This window comes from Gavialis gangeticus, unplaced genomic scaffold, assembly GCF_001723915.1.
Source record: "Gavialis gangeticus isolate Ggan-Ray unplaced genomic scaffold, GavGan_comp1, whole genome shotgun sequence".
Taxonomy (NCBI): Eukaryota; Metazoa; Chordata; order Crocodylia; family Gavialidae; genus Gavialis; species Gavialis gangeticus.
The window spans coordinates 47184911-47204695 of record NW_017729026.1 but is presented as its reverse complement, the minus strand read 5'-3'; the positions used below and the strand labels follow the sequence as shown (position 1 = coordinate 47204695).

Here is a 19785-nt window from a genome sequence, read left to right as displayed (position 1 = left end):
ATCATTCTGAAGAAACCTCCCTCACTATGGAGGCAGACAGATGACAGACACAAAAGGAAAGCTATGACCTGACATCACCAGCATCCATTCCTTTCACCTGGAACTATCTGCCATGTCTTCAGTCAAACATGCAGATCTCAGATCAGCCTCCTCAGTTATCTCCAAACTCACCAATGACTTCCCTATTTACTGGAAGACTGTCATCCATGAATCAAGGGCTGCTGATGATGACAAGTTCCTAAGTGCTTGTGAAGCAGAGGGGAATGCAATGAGGAAGATGTATCCTTTCCCCCATCCCAGAAGTGTTTACCATCTTCTCTGTATGGCTAAAGAACTCATACTTATTCAATTCTTCTGTCAATACCCCATTCAAAAAACCTTTCCTTTCATGAAACAGAACCACTTTTACCACTTAAGCAAAAAAAGACTCAGCCTAAACAACAGCAGCATATCTTATTTTATTACTAAGTAGAATTTGGTATGGCCAGTGAGATGCTGGATATTCTGTGATTAACAAATATCAGACACTAAAGGATCATTCTGAAACTTACATACCTTGTCACTAGGCGGTAGACTTGGCTTCACCTTAAGAAAGCACGTAACTCAAAACACTCTCAATCTTTCTACCTCACACTGCACATTTGGCATCAAACTGCACCAGCTGTGACAGATTCACCACAGTAAGCTTCCAGTCATTAAACAGGCATTGGTGTGAGAAATCCATCCCTTCTAGAAGTTGCAGACATAGCTGTTCTATCATTTAAATTTAAGAGAGAAACTTCTTTAGCTGTCCCTATAAGAGCCATTTTTTCTTCTTTACAGGAAGAGTCATTACAGTATGCTGGCTCTATGCCATGTTGCCATCAAATGCTTCATTCTGTAGAGATGTTACAGTTAAAGAATTTTTAATTTACAACATATGAGCTCAATTAGGTTCTCCAATATGAGGGCACTTATGCATTTGCAATAGTAGATTTCAGGAGTGATATTCATTTGCTTATCTAAAAGCAGCTGCAAGACTTTATGATTTAAAACAAAAAACATTTTGTTTGATTTAAAACAAAACAAAAATATATGCACAACAATGATACTGAAATGAAACCAAGGATGTAATATAAAACTTCAAATATCATTAAAATTAGGGGTAAAACTTCACACATTACCTTATCAACAATTTATGAACCAGCAATCGTCTCAGAGTTTTGCTCTTAGCAGGCAAATGTATGAGTAAAATGTTTTATAAAAAATGACTCAATAATTAAGTCAGATATTTGAAATTACATGAATATTTGAGGTTTTATTAATTTATAGTAAGTAAAGAAAAGCTGTAATTTTTATACTACCATATTTACTTGAGTATAAGATGCCTCTAAATATAAAAGACAACCATGCTATAATTAGATTCTATACCTGCAAAATTTATAAAATGGTTATAATTTTCCAGATATAGGATCTAAGTATTGGAGGTCTGTCTTGAATTCCACCCCCCGCCTACAGCAGGGAAAGCAGGCATGGTGGAAGCAGGGGGGGGGGGGAGTTGTCAGGTGGTCGACTTGCATTCTGCCTTGACCACTTCTTCCTCCTGCCCCCCGCCCCCCCCCCGCTACCTGCACTCCTCCACCCACAGGTACCCACAGCCTCTGCCCTTCCCCCCTCTACCTCGATCTTTGCCACTTCCCTCCCAGACTCCCCACCCAGTCTCTGCACCCCCCCTCAGGCCCCTTACTGTCAGATACTGCTCAGGATGCTCTACCCTGGATCAAAGCACATGGAAGCTCAGCCCTTGCCTGGCCATGCAGCAGTGTTGGTGCTGCTGATTGACTGGGTACAGGAAGAAGTTTCTATGTGCTCCATGCCTAAGAGAGACCCAAGCTTTAGTTGGAGATGAGCTCCACCTGAGAGTAAGGAGGAGGGAAGGGAGTGGGTGAGGGGGCAAAATCTGCAGACAGGAAGTGGAGTGGTGGGCAGGGGGCTACTGTGGATCTGACCGTGTTCCCTACCCAGGCTCAGAGACAGAATCAGAGCCACAGCAGTCGTCTACTCCTTCTCCTCTTCAAAAGCGAAAATAAGAAAAGGGGCTTTTTACCCAGACTGATTGGCGGGGGGAACCTCATCTTATATTTGAGCAAATATAGTATGTTAATTGATAATAATACTTCACATTTCCAGAACATTTTTCATTGGAAGATCTCAAAGTATTTCACAAACACTAAGAAAATAATCCTCACAACATTCCTATCAGGCATGCTGCATCGGGTATTATTTCCATTTTATTGATAGAAAAAGAAAACAAATATACTAAGCAAATTTCACAGCACAGTCAAAACAGAACCAAGATCACCTGTCCCCTGTCCCACTCTTTTCTTCACAGTATCACCCTTCCCCTATACTTAGGTTTGATGTAACTGTTAGAGTTCTTAATTAATGTGAGATTGGGCCTACAGTACTTCGCTGGTTTCAGTGGCATCTTATTTAACACTACATGGTTTGACATATATAAGATATACCAAATAAACAATCGTATTTACATGAGGCTCTGACCTATTTGCATCTTTCAACCATTTATTACAACAACAACAAAAAATACAACCTATCTAGCACCAATGCAGGCTTATGACCAGAGTTTGATCTTTTGTGCCTTTTTCTTACTGCTATGCAAGTTGTCAAAATGAAATGTTTTAAAATCCTCATATTGGGAAGTTAAAAAAACCCACTTTAGTTAATTTATGTAAAAAAGCAATAATCAAAATGAAAAGTTAGAAATTACAAAAAAGAAACTACTCAGTTGACCTTTTTTAAGATTATTGATTTGTGATTATTTTCAGCATCTCAATTTTTATTTCCATGTCTAGATATGAAAAATGTAAAATCTCAAAAACTCTTGAATAATGGTTGTTTCTTGCTGAATTCCAGTGCAAATAAGATTACCCCAATAGATCAGTTATCACGTGACTGGCTAGAACTACATAAAATTGTACCAAAACTGTATCTATAACCTCAACCAAGCATACCGTATGTTTCTATCACCTATTTCTGAAGCTTCCAAACAAGCACTTTCAAGCTACCCCTTAGGAGGAACATTCACAAAGTTAATATATTTTCTTCAAAATCCTTGTTAAAATCCTCCTTACAGTATTTAGGGTGCTGGTGTGCTGAAACTACAGTTTGTCATGTGGACCGGTAGCATCTCATAGTTGCCTTGTACTTTCCCATCTGCCTGGCTGTCTCTCATTTTTAATTTATATTTTCCTGTCTGTCTGGGTGTATCCATCTATTCATCTCTTGTCTTACAATTAAATTAAACTAGAGTTGGAGTGTTGTTGTGGTCACAATGGTATAGGAACTAAGTGAGAAGCATGGGGGAGCGGTGATAGTTTTTATTGGTCCAAGTTGAAAGAGATGTTAGACAAGCTTTTTAGCATCTCTCCCAACTATACATTTAGTCCAGTAAAAGCTATTGCCAAAATATCCATTGCTTCTCACTGACATTTGGGAGAGGGAAAGTAAATGAGAGAGGGACCATTAATTTTGTACTGTGTTTGAACAGATCAGTACAAAGGGATACTGATCAATGCCTAGCGCTCCTTATGCACTACAATGATACTAATAATATGAATAACTATAACTGTCTATGAAAATCTTATTAATATATGCACCCCACAAGGACAGGCAGCCCACAACACATCAGCTAGGGACTTTTTTTAATGTCCCCAAATCAGATAAGAGTCCTGCCCCTGTCCCTGCACTCCCTCTCTTCCCCTACGTATTCAAGAGCACCTTTTCTCCCCTCCTATTCCCCCTTCCAATGCCTGCCACTGTTGTTGAATCCTGTTGACCAGGGCACCTCCAGAGCCACTCCTGCCCAGTTTCAGCTCAGCTCTGCTAGAAACAGCAGCAGCAGCAGTGGGCAGGCTCTCCCTCCCTGAGCCTGCTCTTGGGGTGGTGGGAAAACCGGGGGCAACTGGGCAGGGAAGGAAACCCTGCATGCTGCTGTTGTCCTTGGCTGAGCCCAGCTCCTGTACAGCCCAGCTGCAGTAGGGCCACAATGGCTCTGGAGCTTCCCGTATCCTAGGTCGGGAAAGGACAGTTGGGACAGCAGGGGAGGTGAGAAATAGGAGGAGAAGTGCTGTGCTACTGAGCATGGACCAGAAGAGAAGGAGCAATTCTTACCTGCTTTGGGCAACTGAAAAAGTCCTCAGGTGATACTCCTATGGCATGGTCCATAGCCATGTGTGACCATGCCACAGAAATTCCTCTAGATCTGCCCCTGACTCAAGGTGTGTCAAGATGAGAGACCTCTACGTTTTCATGAAATTCCCCCTTGGCTCTGTCCAGTTCCACCTATCTCTAGCTATGTGACATCCTGGAAGGGAGACTGCCTCTTAAAGATGTACAATTTGTGCAATGCCTGTTTTTCCAAGACTTGTCTCCATGAGGCAAAGCCATCATAACAAATATCTTTAGAATCCCAACCAGTTCACCTCTTTGTATGCAGCCATCTTCTGTTTAAACTAAAATTAATAAAATAAAAACATAAAAGTGTCTAAGGAGTGTAAATTCTCACAGCCCCATTTAAATATATTTACATAAAGGTGAAGATGAAAGTGAAAGTGTTTTTATCTTGAGATGAAATTACTGCCAAGAGCTAGCATTGCACAGTACATAAACAATGCCAGGTTCTCCGACATATGTTGCTCTTGTGTGTCCCACAGATAATTTAGTAACGTTAGTTCATTATCAAGTTAGAAGAGAAAGTGAAGAAACAAAAGCCAGTGAAGTTTAGGTTAGTGTAGAAGAGTGAATATTCAACAATCGTATCACCAGAACTAACTATATCTATTCTGCGCTGCTGCTTGGTTCTGCATAGTTGGACAATACAGAGACACTTTCTACAGTTAATTTATAAATAGCTTTTTAGAAGTAGGTCAGAGTAATCTATTTTTTTTTTAAATAATCCTATTTCACATGGACTTTTTTATACAAATTTGGGGTGGGGGATTATTCTGTTCTTCCGGGCACCCTGTTTTAGAAAAGTGTCAGGACAAAGTTTGTCAAAAAAATGGGAGAAGATTTTGGGAAAGAATTTCCAAAAAATAAAAATTATGGCAATTGTCCATTTAATTTCTAATAAAAATATTGATAAAAATTAATAGACAGACAGGCAGGTATTCATAAACACAGCGACATCAATATTTCAGTCTTTCATATTTCACCCTCCCTCTCTGTGTTTGTGATTCTTCTACAATTTGGAACATGAAACGTAAAGGATAAAATTGGTTAGGAATAGTCAAGACTAAGATATGACATGAACTAAAAGCTTCTAAATTATTCTGTTACCACTAAATCCTGCCACTCAGTGTGTTCTAGAAGTGCATTTAGGGTCAAATCCTGCCAAATATATAACACAGTTCCTTTTGACTTCAATGAAACAGGAGCAGGTCATAAGCACCATGACTTGCATCTACCATTTGTGCTTCTTTCCTACATCATAGATAGAAATATTAGACTAATAGTAAAGCAATAAAGGATATATCTTGTTACTACGCAGATTTCTAAAAACAATCTTTGCCATTTCAGTCTCTTTAATTTATTTATAACATCAGAAATGGTCTTGAAAACATTTGGAATACAGTATTTTATTGTGATCAAAATTCCATAGGATTACTTTACTGCAGAAGGCTTAAAACCCATAATATTTTATAATGTTTAACAACATTATAATAATACACTATCTTGTATACCTAAATTATCTCTATAACCTTGTGGATCTGACTATATTAAAATACTACTTCTGACTATATTAAAATACTACTTTATATAATCATTGAATGAACAAACTGTTTTCTCAGAACTGATGATGTTTACAACACAGAGCCAGGAATTTTTATCAAGTTTTTCTCCATAATCTTAATTCAGGCATGAAATCAGCTACCACCTCCTGTCAAACATCTGTAAGAATAATCTGAGGTAAAGTGATTTGAGATCAATGTGCAGTTTTACTTCAATAGAATTAACCTGATCTACTACTTAAATGTTAGACATGTACAAAAAAAACATAATAGAAATAATGAGAAAAAATAACTTGAATAAGCAAATCATTGTAATGTAAGTTTATACTTTGTGATTCATGTCCACAGACTGTAGTAGATCTACAAACAACTATGCAGTCTATCCTAGGATTCAGAGAGAGAAGCTGAAATTAATGCAAAGCAAAGGACACTGGGGTGCACCCTGGGCATTATTAAAAACAGTGGAAGAAGCACAGGATCATAGAAAAGTAGGGTTGGAAGGGACCTCAAGAAGTCATCTAGTCCAACACCCTGCTCAAAGTAGGACCACCCCAACTAGATCTTCCCAACCAAGGCTTTGTCTAGCAGGGTCTTAAAAACCTCCAAGGATAGTGATTCCACAGCCTCTCTGGATAGCCTGTTCCACTGCTTTATTAACCTCCTACTGAGAAAATTCTTCCTACTATCTAACCTAAGCTTCCCTTGCTGCTACTTAAGGCCATTACTCCTTGTTCTGTTATCTGCCACCACTGACAACAGTCTAGACCCATCCTTTTTGTAACCACCCTTCAGGTAGTTGAAGCCTATTATTAAATCCCCTCTCAGTCTTCTCTTCTCCAGACTAAATAAGTCCAGTGCCCTCTCCTCAGAAATGTGCCCCAGCCCACTAACCATTTTTGCTGGCCTCCCTTGGATCCTCTCCAATTTGTCCACAAAGTAGTAATGGGCTGCATTTGCAACAAGGGAGATTTATATTGGTTATTAAAAAAAAGAACTTTCTAACTATAAGCGTGGTTAAGTATTGGGATACTAGAGAAGTCACTGAGAGATTTTTAAGTGAAGGACAGACAAACATTTGTCTGGCTAGTTTAGACAGGAATGTTTCTGCCTTGAGCACAGACTGCACTGGACCTCCTGATGTCCCGTCTAACCCTATTTTCTATTATTTTGCTTTTAAATAAATTTCTACGCCTAATGATCATAGAAAACAGCTTTAAAAAGTGAACCCAAAGTCCTCAAAATTACAAGGTAAATAAAAAGGTAAAATACTTTTTTTTTTTAAATCTCACTTTTTTTGTGTGTAATCTCATGTTTTGTGAATTGGGGACAATGATTGCATTCGGAATAAAACTGTAGCTAGTGACTGTTTTAGTATCAGTATTGGGTGACTTTCACTTGCTGAAAAATGGCAAACACCAGACATAATTCTTGATATACAAATAGAACCTTTTGAGGGAAAGCAGGTAAATTTGTTGCTCATCAATTAGAGAATAATCCATCTGTAAGTACTGTGTGAGATAGGATTCGAAAGATAGGTTTTAAACACCTGATAATGACACAACTAGGTAAATAATGTGCTTTCTGATATATATAAAAAAAAAATCTTAAGGGAGAACTCCAGTAGTGTGGCCTAAATTCATCAGCAGACATAAGTGCCAAAGTAGTGTAAATTGCATGACTGAAATACCAAACTGGCACCACAGGTATCTATTTAGTCTTTTGGGCGCTGGAGAGAATAGTCAGAAAACTGGAAAAATGGTATGATGAGTCAGAAAGAAGGATATCCAGGGTTATGTAAAGGTGAATCTCCCACTGAAGCAAGATGTAAATGAAATTTAAATAGCAAATAAGCACTGTGCACAAAAATGAATTTCTCTCAGCTAGCATTCCTTCTTTATGTCCCTGCAGCGTTGGCTTGCAACACTCCTCTGCCTGTCACTCACATCTTTCTAAGGTACCCATCCACTACGTTCAAGTAGGTGCGCAAGATCCGCTCAGAACAACTTGCAACATGGGGGTCTAATTTTCCACTGTACCCTCAATTTGTTGCAGCACCTTGATGCAGCAAACAATTAGCTTACCCTTGGGTGCTTACCGCACATACAAGTTACAGAACTTTCTGGGGTAGTAGCTCTAAAATCTCATAAGTACCCTGAAATGCACTTATCCATCTAAAAGTAGAGTAAGAGTTAGCTTTGAACCTTCTTGTTTTTGTAAAGATGCTGCATTATATCCCTTGGACGCAGTTTAAAAACACAACATTTAGCAACAGCTGTATTAGTCGCAATATAACTTTAAACATCAAATCTTACGGCATGTATCCTACATTTACCATATTGTGAGGAGTCATGGTCCCTGGAAAATCACTTATCAGCTTATATACCTTCTCTACTAATATTCTTTTTCAAAAACACAAACAGCTTGACCTTAACAGTCTGGTTTCTTCTTTTTAGATGGCATGACATTTCTTTTTCATGGCATGCTCTCTTTATCCCACTAAGGGGAGAAGAAAAGCAGGTTAATGAGCTGAAAATATTCCATAAGCTTATTCTCGTTTAAATAATTTCATGTTATCATTATTCAGTTATTTGAATTTTTGTGAATATGACCCTAAGGGATCAATTCATTGAAACAAAAAGGACAAAAGGCAAATCTTACTGCATGTTTCCATGCATGTGGTGTGCCTGGTTATTATATGTAGCCACCTAATGTGATAACATAATAACCAGTGCAAAAGGTTTAGTTATAGACACATTTACACAAAAAAAAGCTAGATGGGCACAGAAAGAACCATTTTTGTAAGTAGTATAGAACAGTGACAAAGTCACAAATGAGAGCTGCATGAATCCTAGTTTACTTGGATATAAATAAATCCAACATTTTCCTTCTCTCCATGGCAAAAATAAAATAAGAGCACAGCATTACACTCTCTCTCCTTTGAGAGACCAGTCTTTCTGTTCAATTACAGTCATCAATCTCTCCCCTCCAAAATATTTCCCCTCACAAAACCAAAGAAAATTAGCATTATCCTCCAAAATGTGGGTACAAAATAATGCAAATAAGGATTTTCCTTGTTCTGGAAAAATGTAAAAAAGGAAACTGGCCTTTCTTCTTTAACAGGCATTTTATCCTGTACATGGAAAAACACTATACATTTATATAGTCATTTTCAATAGAAGATGTCAAACCACTTTTTTTTTTAAGACAGATAAATAACTTTAGAGGGGAGGAAACTATAGCACCAAAAAGTTAAAACCAAAATTTTCAAATCAGTTCATAAATTCAAGCATGTATGTTTTTCAGTGGCCAACGAGAAACATGTAGGTCATCAGAATTAGCGGATATTTGAAAATACTACCCTAAATGTCTTGCTCCACGTCACAAAACCAGCCAATGTGCTACAACCACGTCCTGATTTCTAGAATAAGGCTTACTCAAGGCATGCTGGATTCTCTATCACTTGAAGTCTGTAACTCAATATTGGGTGTTTTTTCTATCTAAAATATGTGTTCTAGTTCAATCAGGAATTATGAATTTAACATCTATAACTTACTTGACGCAATTCTATGGTTTATGTTATGCAAGAGGTCACATTATTATGATCAAAATGATCTCTTTTTGTCTTGCCTATGAAAGTATTAAAGAATACACTGTAAGGAACAATCTGGCAGAGAAACTGCCTGTATCATTTAATAAATCTTTCCATCTTCTTCATAAATGATTCCAATCATTAGATCACACGGCCTCTTAAGTTATTTAGTGTACCATTAGATCATCTGGATCATAAAGGTACATTTAAAGAGGTCCATTTGATTTAGCTGAATAACAGAGACTCTAATCCTCTTCAGCATATTGTAGCTCAGTACAGGTTTATAGACACAGCTGAACACTGTCCCTCAATTTGCTTGAAATAGGCCAGACATTTAATTAAAGAGATGGCAATTTGAATAATTTGAGAAAAGCAATATGAAGGTTGTAAGGTGAGGTGCCAAGATGGTGGAAGTTTTGAAATGATAAGAAGTATTGGGACAAATCTCTCTCTCTAAAGGTCAAGAGAGGGTCCAAGGACTGAACAACCATAGAAGCAGAACTACCTTCTAATTGGAGAAATGTGCCCAACAGATAAGAACTGAAGTATATTTCCCAAAGCATGGTTAGGTAAGTTGAACTTCCCAAACAGAGCCTAACAACTGATTCAGAGGAAATACAGACAATTTCAGCTTTGTTTTTAATTTAAATATCTGGACACTTTTTTTAAAAATAGGCCTTCAAAATGCAAATTGATCACTACGTTTCTTCTTGTTATTCACTATCCTCAGCACAGTTCTTGATTTAATTTCATTACACTAGTATATGAAATCCTTCCACATAAAAAAAATCTGCACTAAAAATGATTATGTTCCATAAAATGTACTATAAAACACAAAAGTACAAGAAATATTTTCAAGTATTACTTAACAATAGTCCTTGACTCAATCTATAGCTCCTCATTCCCTTTCAGCATTTTTTTCAGAAAGCAGAAAATAGAATTACCACATGGGTTAAGACTTATGCTTACAGCATAGATGGTTAGTTTTCTCATAGGTTTATCACACTGTCCTAAGCCAACAACACATAAGTAATATAGTCCATGATTATTATTACTATTTTTTTTATCAACAAGCAATTTTTCATTTTATTGTACCAAACAGGAGACATCCCATTTTTTCCCATTCCATACTAATACAACCAAACCAGATTTTCCCCTGGGCGATTTGCTACTTTAATTTTATTTTCCCTGACATTCACCTGTCAGATTATGATAAACATAAGAAGCGAAATATAATTGTCGTATTCTCACTGAATCTCATCATCAAGTACCTGAAAATATTAAATAAACTGGAAGAATAATCCTAAGGGAAGACATGAACACTGAAAACAGTCAGATACTCAAGCCATTTTCCAGTGACCAAGGATTCTAATACAGATTGAAAATATTCAGAAAGAGCCTATGTAGTAGGACCTTCACATTGCATTTGCTTTCTTCAGGTACTAGGGCACTAGAACTAGAGTGAGGTAGAAATGAGAATGTTTTTACAGAGTGAAGAAAAGATATGTGAAAAGATAAGCACGATTCTTTAAAACTTTCTTATTTTGTGAAAGTAATTACAATGCTAAGACACAGCAGCAGGTTATCATGCTGTGACAGAAACACATGTTGATTAGCCAGCAAAATGAGAAGAAGAGTCATGAGAAGAAAATACATCCAACATGCACCTGGCCATCTGTACCTACATTTTGCGGGTTTCCAATCTCTCTTTTACTCTACGTTCAAAATTTTAAGTCACGAAAACTTACCTGCTTGACCAGTAGTAATACTGACAGCTGCAAAGAGCCTCTGGGAACGGCTCAAGTCGGAAACTCCATTTACAGCTTCAACTTCAAAAGTGTAGTTAGCATGCGCTAGCAGGTCCATGACAGTGACATAGTTATCTACTAATCCAGTTTGCTGGGGCAAATATCCAATATTACTCCCACAAGGAACACATTCACCCTGCTCCCAGCTGCACCTCTTGCACAAAATTCGGTAGGTCACATCATTTCTTCCCCCATTGTCAGCAGGAGGACTCCACTCCAAACTCACAGTAGTTTGGTTGATGTTGAAAATGAGGTTCTGTGGTGCAGATGGTGGTCCTTTGTAACACAGAAAATAAAACACTAAATATATAGAATCAGTATGGGGCATTTAGCTAGCACTTTAATAACTGAGACAGGCTAGCTGAAGCATTTTTCTTCACATAAACATTTCATTACATTTACTACAACCTACATAAAAGCCTTCTTGAACTCACTTGGCAAGAGTTTTATTTATTTTCCATTAAGGAATCAGGATAACAATTGTCTGTATATTTACTGCAACTGACTTTGGCTATTTTTCCTCTGTACAATTAAAAAGAACAGTCAGTGCACCTCAGAAGTTGACTTTTATAGCATTCCTGACATTGGGATTTCCTGCACTCACACATACTGTCCTTTTAAACTCACAGCACAAAATGCATTTAGACTTTCCTTAATAAGCTCTGATATGATTTACAGCAGTATTTGGGTATAGCTTTGGATTTTGGAGACTCTCATTACCTGACTCACCAATCTGTGTACGTTAGTCTATTTACAGATGGAATGTTAAGCCATATCCCATTACAGTTTAATCAAAGCCCAAATCCACACAGGTTACTTTTCATTCCGCATTTTATTCATTGTGGTGTTATATCAGGTTGGGCACATTGTCTGTGACAATTTTACAACTGCAGGAAAACCGTGCTTGCATTCTTCCTGTTACAACTAGTTATGTATTTGCCCAGCATTTCATCTGTCTCAAGGTTATTGCGGGCAAACATGAAAATTATACTGAAGTTGATTCTACATTCACTGTGTACTTTTTCCCCATCCACTTCAAATTCATTTATCATTGTAAAACTGGTTTTCAAATGCACTAAAGTCCATTTAGTAGTAGTACTACTGAGAGCTAACTACAAATGGCTGTACCTGGTTGGCTAAGTAAAGTATTTTATTATTAAACTGATGATTGACTCACTTGTGCATGCGACATACGGTGGATCAGAAGGTGCTCTATAATAGCTATCTTCACAATCACACCGTGAAGATCCTTCTCTGTCAGAAAAACTGTGAGTAGGACAGCGGGAGCACTGAAGATCTTGTGAAGAGGATTTGTAGAACCCACGGCCACAAGCTAAAAAAGAAGAAAACAAATTCACATATAAAATTAGCATGTGCTTCTGTTCTGCTATCGTCTCCATCTTGGCATTAGCGTTGGCGTTTGACCTCCACATTCTTTTCTGCCCATGGCAGGGGGTCGGACTTGATGATCTGATTAGGTCCCTTCCGACCCTACCAACTATGAAACTAAGACTACATTTCCACAACATACATATTATCTTCATAAACCTACTGCAGCAAAAGCAAGCAATTGTGCTTAGCTGGCTTATAGCAAAAAAAACCAATCAATTCCTTGTGCCCTTTACCTGATTTTGTGGTATTAGCAGTAAATGAAAACATAATTGCCTCAGCAGCAGAGTATTTTCACTCTCAAGCCACAAGAAATAGAACAAGAGAAGTAGTTCACTTCCTGGGCACATAGAAAACAAAGCAAGCTGTGGAACCTCAGTTAATAAAAATTAGCTAAACCCAGTGATGAAGCTGAGGAAAATGAGAAAAACGCTATATTTTACACCGTGTGCCTCATTTTACCAGAATGCTACAATACTTCCTAACTGCAGAAAGTTAAACCAAGAAGATTGTGAGATGGAAACTAACAGGAAATGAAACAATGGCAAAGATAAGGTGCTATCACTGAAAATACCAAGGGTTCTCAAAGAAATGATGAGGGGCTATTAACTGAGGAATGTTTTTTTCCTAGCTAAAATTGAGCTGGCAAAGTTTATTCTTCCCAAATCTGAATCTAGTATCCAAGAGCATACTCATTCATTGAAGTATGAATGAAGCCTTGAAAAGGCTGAGTTGTCACTAGAGCTAGGGACAGACATTAAAAAAGCCTAAGTTGATTCAATCTTTTCAAGTTAGTCTAACCTGGCTAGGCTGAATCACTTTGTAACTGCACAAACATCCCAGAAATGCAGGCACATGCCTGCACTGGCTTAGGCTAGAATCTAGAGCAGCCCTCCCTTCCCTTGTACAGAACCGAGCTGATCAGGGGGAGGGGAGGGGGAACGTGGCCAGGCTCCAGCAGGATGCTCTGATTAGCCCAGCAGGGAATTAATAACGGTGTGCATCACCCCTAACTCAGTGTTTATAACCCCATTAAGAAAACAACAGAGGGACATTACCAGCTACCTGTTAATTCTGCCTATTGATTCAGCACAGACCATAGCCAGCATGTGGTCTGCTGGCTAATACACAGATACCTCTCTGCAAGGCAGAGGGGAGGGGGGGAGACACAGCAGGGAGGGGAGAGTGCAGTTCATAGCGGGAACCCTGGCACAGGGAGGTACTGCTCAGGGACAACCAACATGGGTTCACTGAGGACAGGTCCTGCCTGACTAACCTGGTTTCTTTTTATGATCAGATCACAAAGTTCCTGGATGAGCGTGTTAGGGTGGATGCCATTTTCCTGGACTTTTAGAAGGCCTTTGACATGGTTTCCCACTAAATTCTCTTTAAAAAAAAAACTTGGTGACTGCAGCACTGATGCCTACACAGTCAGATGGGTGGCAAATTGGCTAGATGGTCACACCCAGAGAGTAGTGGTGGATGGGTCATTTTCAACCTGAAGGGATGTGGACAGTGGAGTCCTCCAGGGCTCGGTCCTGGGGCTTGTACTGTTCAACACTTTTATCAGCAATCTGGATGTGTGTATGGAAAGCAGGCTGTCCAAATTCACTGATGACACCAAGTTGTGGGGCGAGGCAGGCATGCTGGAGGGGTGGGACAGAATCCAGCTATATCTAGACAGGTTACAGAGGTGGGTGGATGAGAATAGGATGGAATTCAACACAGAGAAATGCAAGGTGCTGCATCTAGGGAGAAGGAATCAACAACACACCTATGGGCTGGGGAACACCCTTCTTGTCAACATGGTGGCAGAAAGGGATCTTGGAGTCATTGTTGACTCCAGGATGAACATGAGCCGCCCATGCGAAGAAGCAGTCAGTAAGGCCACAACTGCACCTTGTCATGCATCTACAGATGCATCACAAGTAGGTCCAGGGAGGTGATCCTTCCCCTCTATACGGCATTGGCCAGGCCACAGTTGGAGTACTGTGTCCAGTTCTGGGTGCTGCACTTCAAGAGGAATGTGGCTAGCATTGAAAGGGTGCAGAGGAGGGCCACTCGTCAAGGGCAAGGCAGGCCCTGCAAGGAGAGGCTAAAGGGCCTGAACCTATTCAGCCTGAGAGGCGATCTGGTGGCAGTTCACAAACTCACCAGGGGGGACCAGCGGGGGTTGGGGAAGGCTCTGTTCCCCCAGGCACCAGCTGGGGTTACCTGAAATAACAGTCACAAATTGTTAGAAGGTTCAGGCTGGACATCAGGAGACATTAGTTTACAATTAGGGCTGCCAGGCTCTGGAATGGACTCCCAAGGGAGGTGGTACACTCTCATACCTTGGGGGGCCTTCAAGAGGAGGCTTAACAGATATCTGGCTGAGGTGATATGACCCCATCACCTGTTCCTGCCTAGGGCAGGGGGTCAGACCTGATGATCTGTTTAGGTCCTTTCTAACCCTAAGTACTATGATGCTATGAGACTTGGTCACTGCTTAGCAGGGAGTGGTGAGGAGAAAAGGGGTGAGCAGCCTGCACTCCTTACCAGAGCTGCAGTCAGGAAGCAGAGGGGAGGGGTCAGCCCTGCTGTGAAGCAGAGAGCCCCACCCAGCCCAGAGAGCATGCTGGGATGCTGGGGGACTCTGATTTAATTTAAACCAACAAGGGGTCTGGGCATTGCATAAACCGGCTTGACCCAAATCAATTAAGTCTGATACTACATTCAACCAGGTTTATCTCAAACCAGTTTCAGCCATTTTCAAACTGGTTTATGTTCACTGAACATCTGTTCTGTTACAGGTTTAAACCAGTTTCTGATCACTTAAACTGGTTTATGTGTAATGTCTGTCCCTGGCCTAGCTGTCCAAAGGAAGACACTAACAGAGGCAAACTATGAGACGCAGTGAACATGATGCAGCAGCAATTTGCTTCTCCAGCTCCAGGGACGTGGTAACTGGACAGAATAGGATAAATAATGCTTTGTTTTAAAGAAGCTGTTGCTGAATCACTTTAATCAGCTGCAGTCCTGGAAGGAAAGAGCTTACTTGTGCAAAACATATTTGGCCCAGTTTGATAACAAGATTTGTAAGCAAAAGGGCTGCAACCAAGAGACTCTATGGAAAGATGACTGACTAGAAGACAGGGGGTGTGCCAAGAGCAGCAAACATAATACAACATTACTTCAAAACTAATGGTTATAAAGCTGTTTCTAGAGAGATGATCTAGAGAGGGACTAATAAAATAGTGCAGCTCACCTCGAACTGACAGGAACAATGCTGATTTACATTAGTTAAGAGCCTGACCTTATTCATACCTATCTGAGGGTGCAAATGCACCCAACACGCAAGTTAACTCAGCAAATGTGCCAGCCCACTGAATATCTGGCTAGCACACAACAGGAAGTATAGATGCAAGTGTAGCACTAGGGATACGGAAATCCAGACAATTTACCATAGGGTAAAAGAGGTGGACATTTATCACAGATCAGTTATTTGATATTAGCAACCTGCTTACATGCTCTTACCTCACAGTAAATGAAACCTAACCAACAGTAATTTAGCTCTCAATGAATGAAGGATGTGTACATTAACACAGGGCAGCTGAAACACAGGAAAGCTAAATCTCCTTTCAGCCTATATCTGTATGTCCATACATACTATTTTGTTTTGGTTTGTTTTTTTCATATATGTACATAAAAAGGCTTGATTGTGGGATTTAGCTACATTTTATCAGAAGGAGACACAACCCCTCAAAAAGCTCACCAGTGGCAGCATGAGAAAGGGACCTACCCAGTTGTCTAAGTATTTCAGGATGCACTCAGGCCACGTCCACACAAGCATGGACATTTGTTTTCCTGGGAAACAGCTTGTGCTGCTGTTGCTTGTCCCTGGAGAACACCCAGGTTACCCCAGGTGGGATAGGGGAGGCTGGAGCCAGCAACTGTGCTGGCTTCAGCAGCCTTACCTGGGTCCTGTGGGCCTCACAGGGCTGCAGCCACAATGGTCCTTCAGCTGGGAGCCTGGCTGGCAGCCGAAGTGTGGCTCTGGTTGGCCAGGCTCTGGTTTTGGGCAGCAGGCACTGCCACCATGTGCACTGCCATGCTTTTTTCGGTGTGGGATTTTTTGTCACCCAGATCTCTGCAGACGGGTTTGTGGCACCACATACCGCACATCTATGCTCATCTGAACACAGCCAGAAAGAACATTTCAAGGACAATTGTAACTGCCTGTAGCAGGTTCCTTTGGCAATCACAAATTGACCAATATGCAGGGTAGGCAGTTAATCCTTCTCACCCATCTCAACCACTGTCAGTGCTTTACTATTAAGTCCTATTAATTTCAAGGTTGCTATTAGAGGCAAGATGTTCTGAGTAGCAATGTAAGGACTCCTAATGAGATGCAAACATTGAGAGCAGACTGTTCCCACACCAATTAGCCAGCATGCTTAAATTTGCTCAAGAGATGCCTTTAATATTGAAATCAGTGGGATTTGGCAAATGGCTATTGCTATTTGCATGATCTAAATAGCTACCTGCCTCACCTGCCAGTGTCTCAAATGGCCTATACTCAATGTCCTTTATATTGGCAAAGGATACAAAGCACAGAAACTGGCTCACTGTATCCCCAACTCCAACCCTTTGCACCCACCATCTCAAGGCTGAAGACATGGTGAAGTAAGAACCCATGGTTAAGTAGGAACATGTATTTGTTATCTTCTTGCATTAGCCAGTAAACTGATATTTTTAAATATACTTTCAGTAATCACCCTACTTATTTTATATTTATTAAACTATAATAGAATCCATTTTCTTGTTTACAGCAATACAGGGGGAAAAAACTATAAAATGTCCACATTAATGTAGTTAATGGATATATTTTTAATCTTTACTTAACTAAAAAGTGAACATTTAACCTATGCTATGTATTAAACAAGTTATTTCAAAATTATCTTCTTTTTTAGTAAACCTGATAGAATCTTCCGAACAATATTGAACAAAAGGAAATGCCACCAATTGTAAATAGACTCTGACCCTTTTTCACCTTTGGAGAAGACGGTTAAAGGGGCACACTTGCTAACATAGCAACCACTGTCAACAGAAAGCACACAAGTGCACAGAATTCCTCTAGAAACGACTAATGAAACTCAGGCGCTTTCAATTCCATGGCTTCACTTAAGTTCTCCAATAAATCAGTCATCCAAAGCACTGATGGTTTAACTTTTCTTAGTCATCAGTTATACGTGCAGAAATTTTACTGGGGGGTAATATTGACTACCAGTTATTAAATTATTAAAGCTGGTTAAGCAGTCATCATAAATTCAGAGAGAAGGTATTTGCCTTGGTAACATTCACTTTTGGCTGGTTTTTTTTAGGGTGCATAATTGAGTTATCCGAAGACATTGATATTTATAAAAATTGCATATGGCTTAGGTGCTCAGATACCATAACAATGGGCCTCACCTAGATGTAACAGCCTCATTTAAATTGCACTTAAATCAATAAAGATTCCTAATGATTTTAAGGGGCTTCGAATCAGCCCCAGTGTCATGTTTTGGCCACACTATCCCCGTGAAAACAAAGAAATAAAGGCTAAAACTTCAGATAATTTATCAACTGTTTTATCCATAAGTAATTAAATCCATAAAGGGGGTTTATCCATATAGGTGAGAGGAAAAAACTGGTTCTGTATAATTTGTAGCAAGATACCCATTTCCTAAAAGTAATCACCATGACATTTTAAGCTTTTTACTTTTTAAAAATTATAGAGTATGAGCCAAAGTTGGTGCTGGTCTAAATTACCATAAATCCAAAATGACTTTAATAAAAGTTGCTCCATCTTATATTACAAAAAAACCCCAAACCACCACTTTTGTAAAAATCATTGTTATACCTTGATTGTGTCGCTGTAGGAAAATACAATATAACATGATTATGCCAAACAGGATTCACAAAAATAACAACAGCAAGAACAAATTTTACAACAATTTGGGTAAGTTTCACAATAAAAAACTGAGCAAATATGACCTACTGAATTCACAAATTGTGCTAGCTATCCATATTTGACTCAGAATTTGTCTTTTTTAAATTTTCATTGAAGATTATCCAAAGATTACCAAAAAAGCACTGCAGAGTAAATGTCTTATAAATATATTAATAGAAATATACATGAATGCTTTAAATATATGTCTGTTGGTCTGGTCTTGTCTTGGCATATCTACTTAAGATCCAGCCAAATGACCAAGTAATAGTTTCCTGTCTTGTCCTAGCTAGTCAAGTTCCTCTACAAAAAATTCTGGACAAACACACTGGGTCTTGTAGCATTCAAAGAGCAACTTGAAAGAGAAAAATGCCTACTGTGATTCCAGTCTGTCCCTCTCAGCAGGAAACATCACAAAGCAAAGAAGCAGAGAGAGAAATAGAGATTTCAGACACAAATTACAAAACATAAACAGAAAACCCCTAACTCCCTTTATATTTTTTTTCTGATGGCTTGATCTAGACATTTATATGCTCAGGCACTTGTTATTTAAAGTACGTATGCATTTCTTATTATAGTTCAAAGGATCTGAATGTCTGCTACTAGACTACATGAGTGAAAGCCTTTTATTCTTGTGCATAGCATACCAGAGGCAGTAGGTTCGGACGCACATTGCATCATGCTACTATCTCCATCATCTTTCATTCAAAGAGGAGGTCCATGCGACAACATCTATTAAATTATTCCTTCAATTGAAACACCCCATAAATATAGGGCAACATTATTCCTAAAATGTATTCCTTAAGAGCATTAAAAGGACCCCACTAAAACAAAAACCCTAGTAGCACTGTTACTAGCATCTTGTGTAAAAAGGTTTAAAAACATTTATAGTTCTTTAACAGGGGTATGTAGAAGGTATTGTATATCACTATATAAAGTAAAAGGGAGGTATTACTCTTTATTTTGTGGGATTAAACAAAGATGCCTGTTTTATTTTTTTTCCCCCTGAGGTTAAAAGTTTGATGTTATCAGCAAGATCTGAGGTGGCTTTTGGTCTTTTAAACTCAGAGAAAAATATTTCTCTTGGTCTAAAATAATGTCCTGCATTGTTTTTCCTTTAGGCTTCCCTCTCTGAAATGGCATTGATAATTTGCTTGAAGTTATACACAATACAAATTAAATATATTCTGATCAAGTGGGTGAAAAAATACCCAGTTCTTCAATATTTGAAAGGTCAAAAGG

The 19785-nt window shown here is 39.1% G+C and overlaps 1 protein-coding gene across 2 annotated transcripts in view; it reads right to left on the bottom strand.

Moving 5' to 3' along the window:
• The window catches only part of EPHA7 (EPH receptor A7), a 290299-nt gene that overhangs the window by 175871 nt on the left and 94643 nt on the right, over nucleotides 1-19785 (bottom strand). For both annotated transcript variants that reach the window (XM_019520196.1, XM_019520197.1), the window contains exons 4-5: nucleotides 12364-12519; nucleotides 11127-11462 (exon numbers count right to left, since the gene is read on the bottom strand). In XM_019520196.1, coding sequence (XP_019375741.1) covers nucleotides 11127-11462; nucleotides 12364-12519 — 492 coding nt within the window. The remainder of the gene's footprint in view (nucleotides 1-11126; nucleotides 11463-12363; nucleotides 12520-19785) is intronic.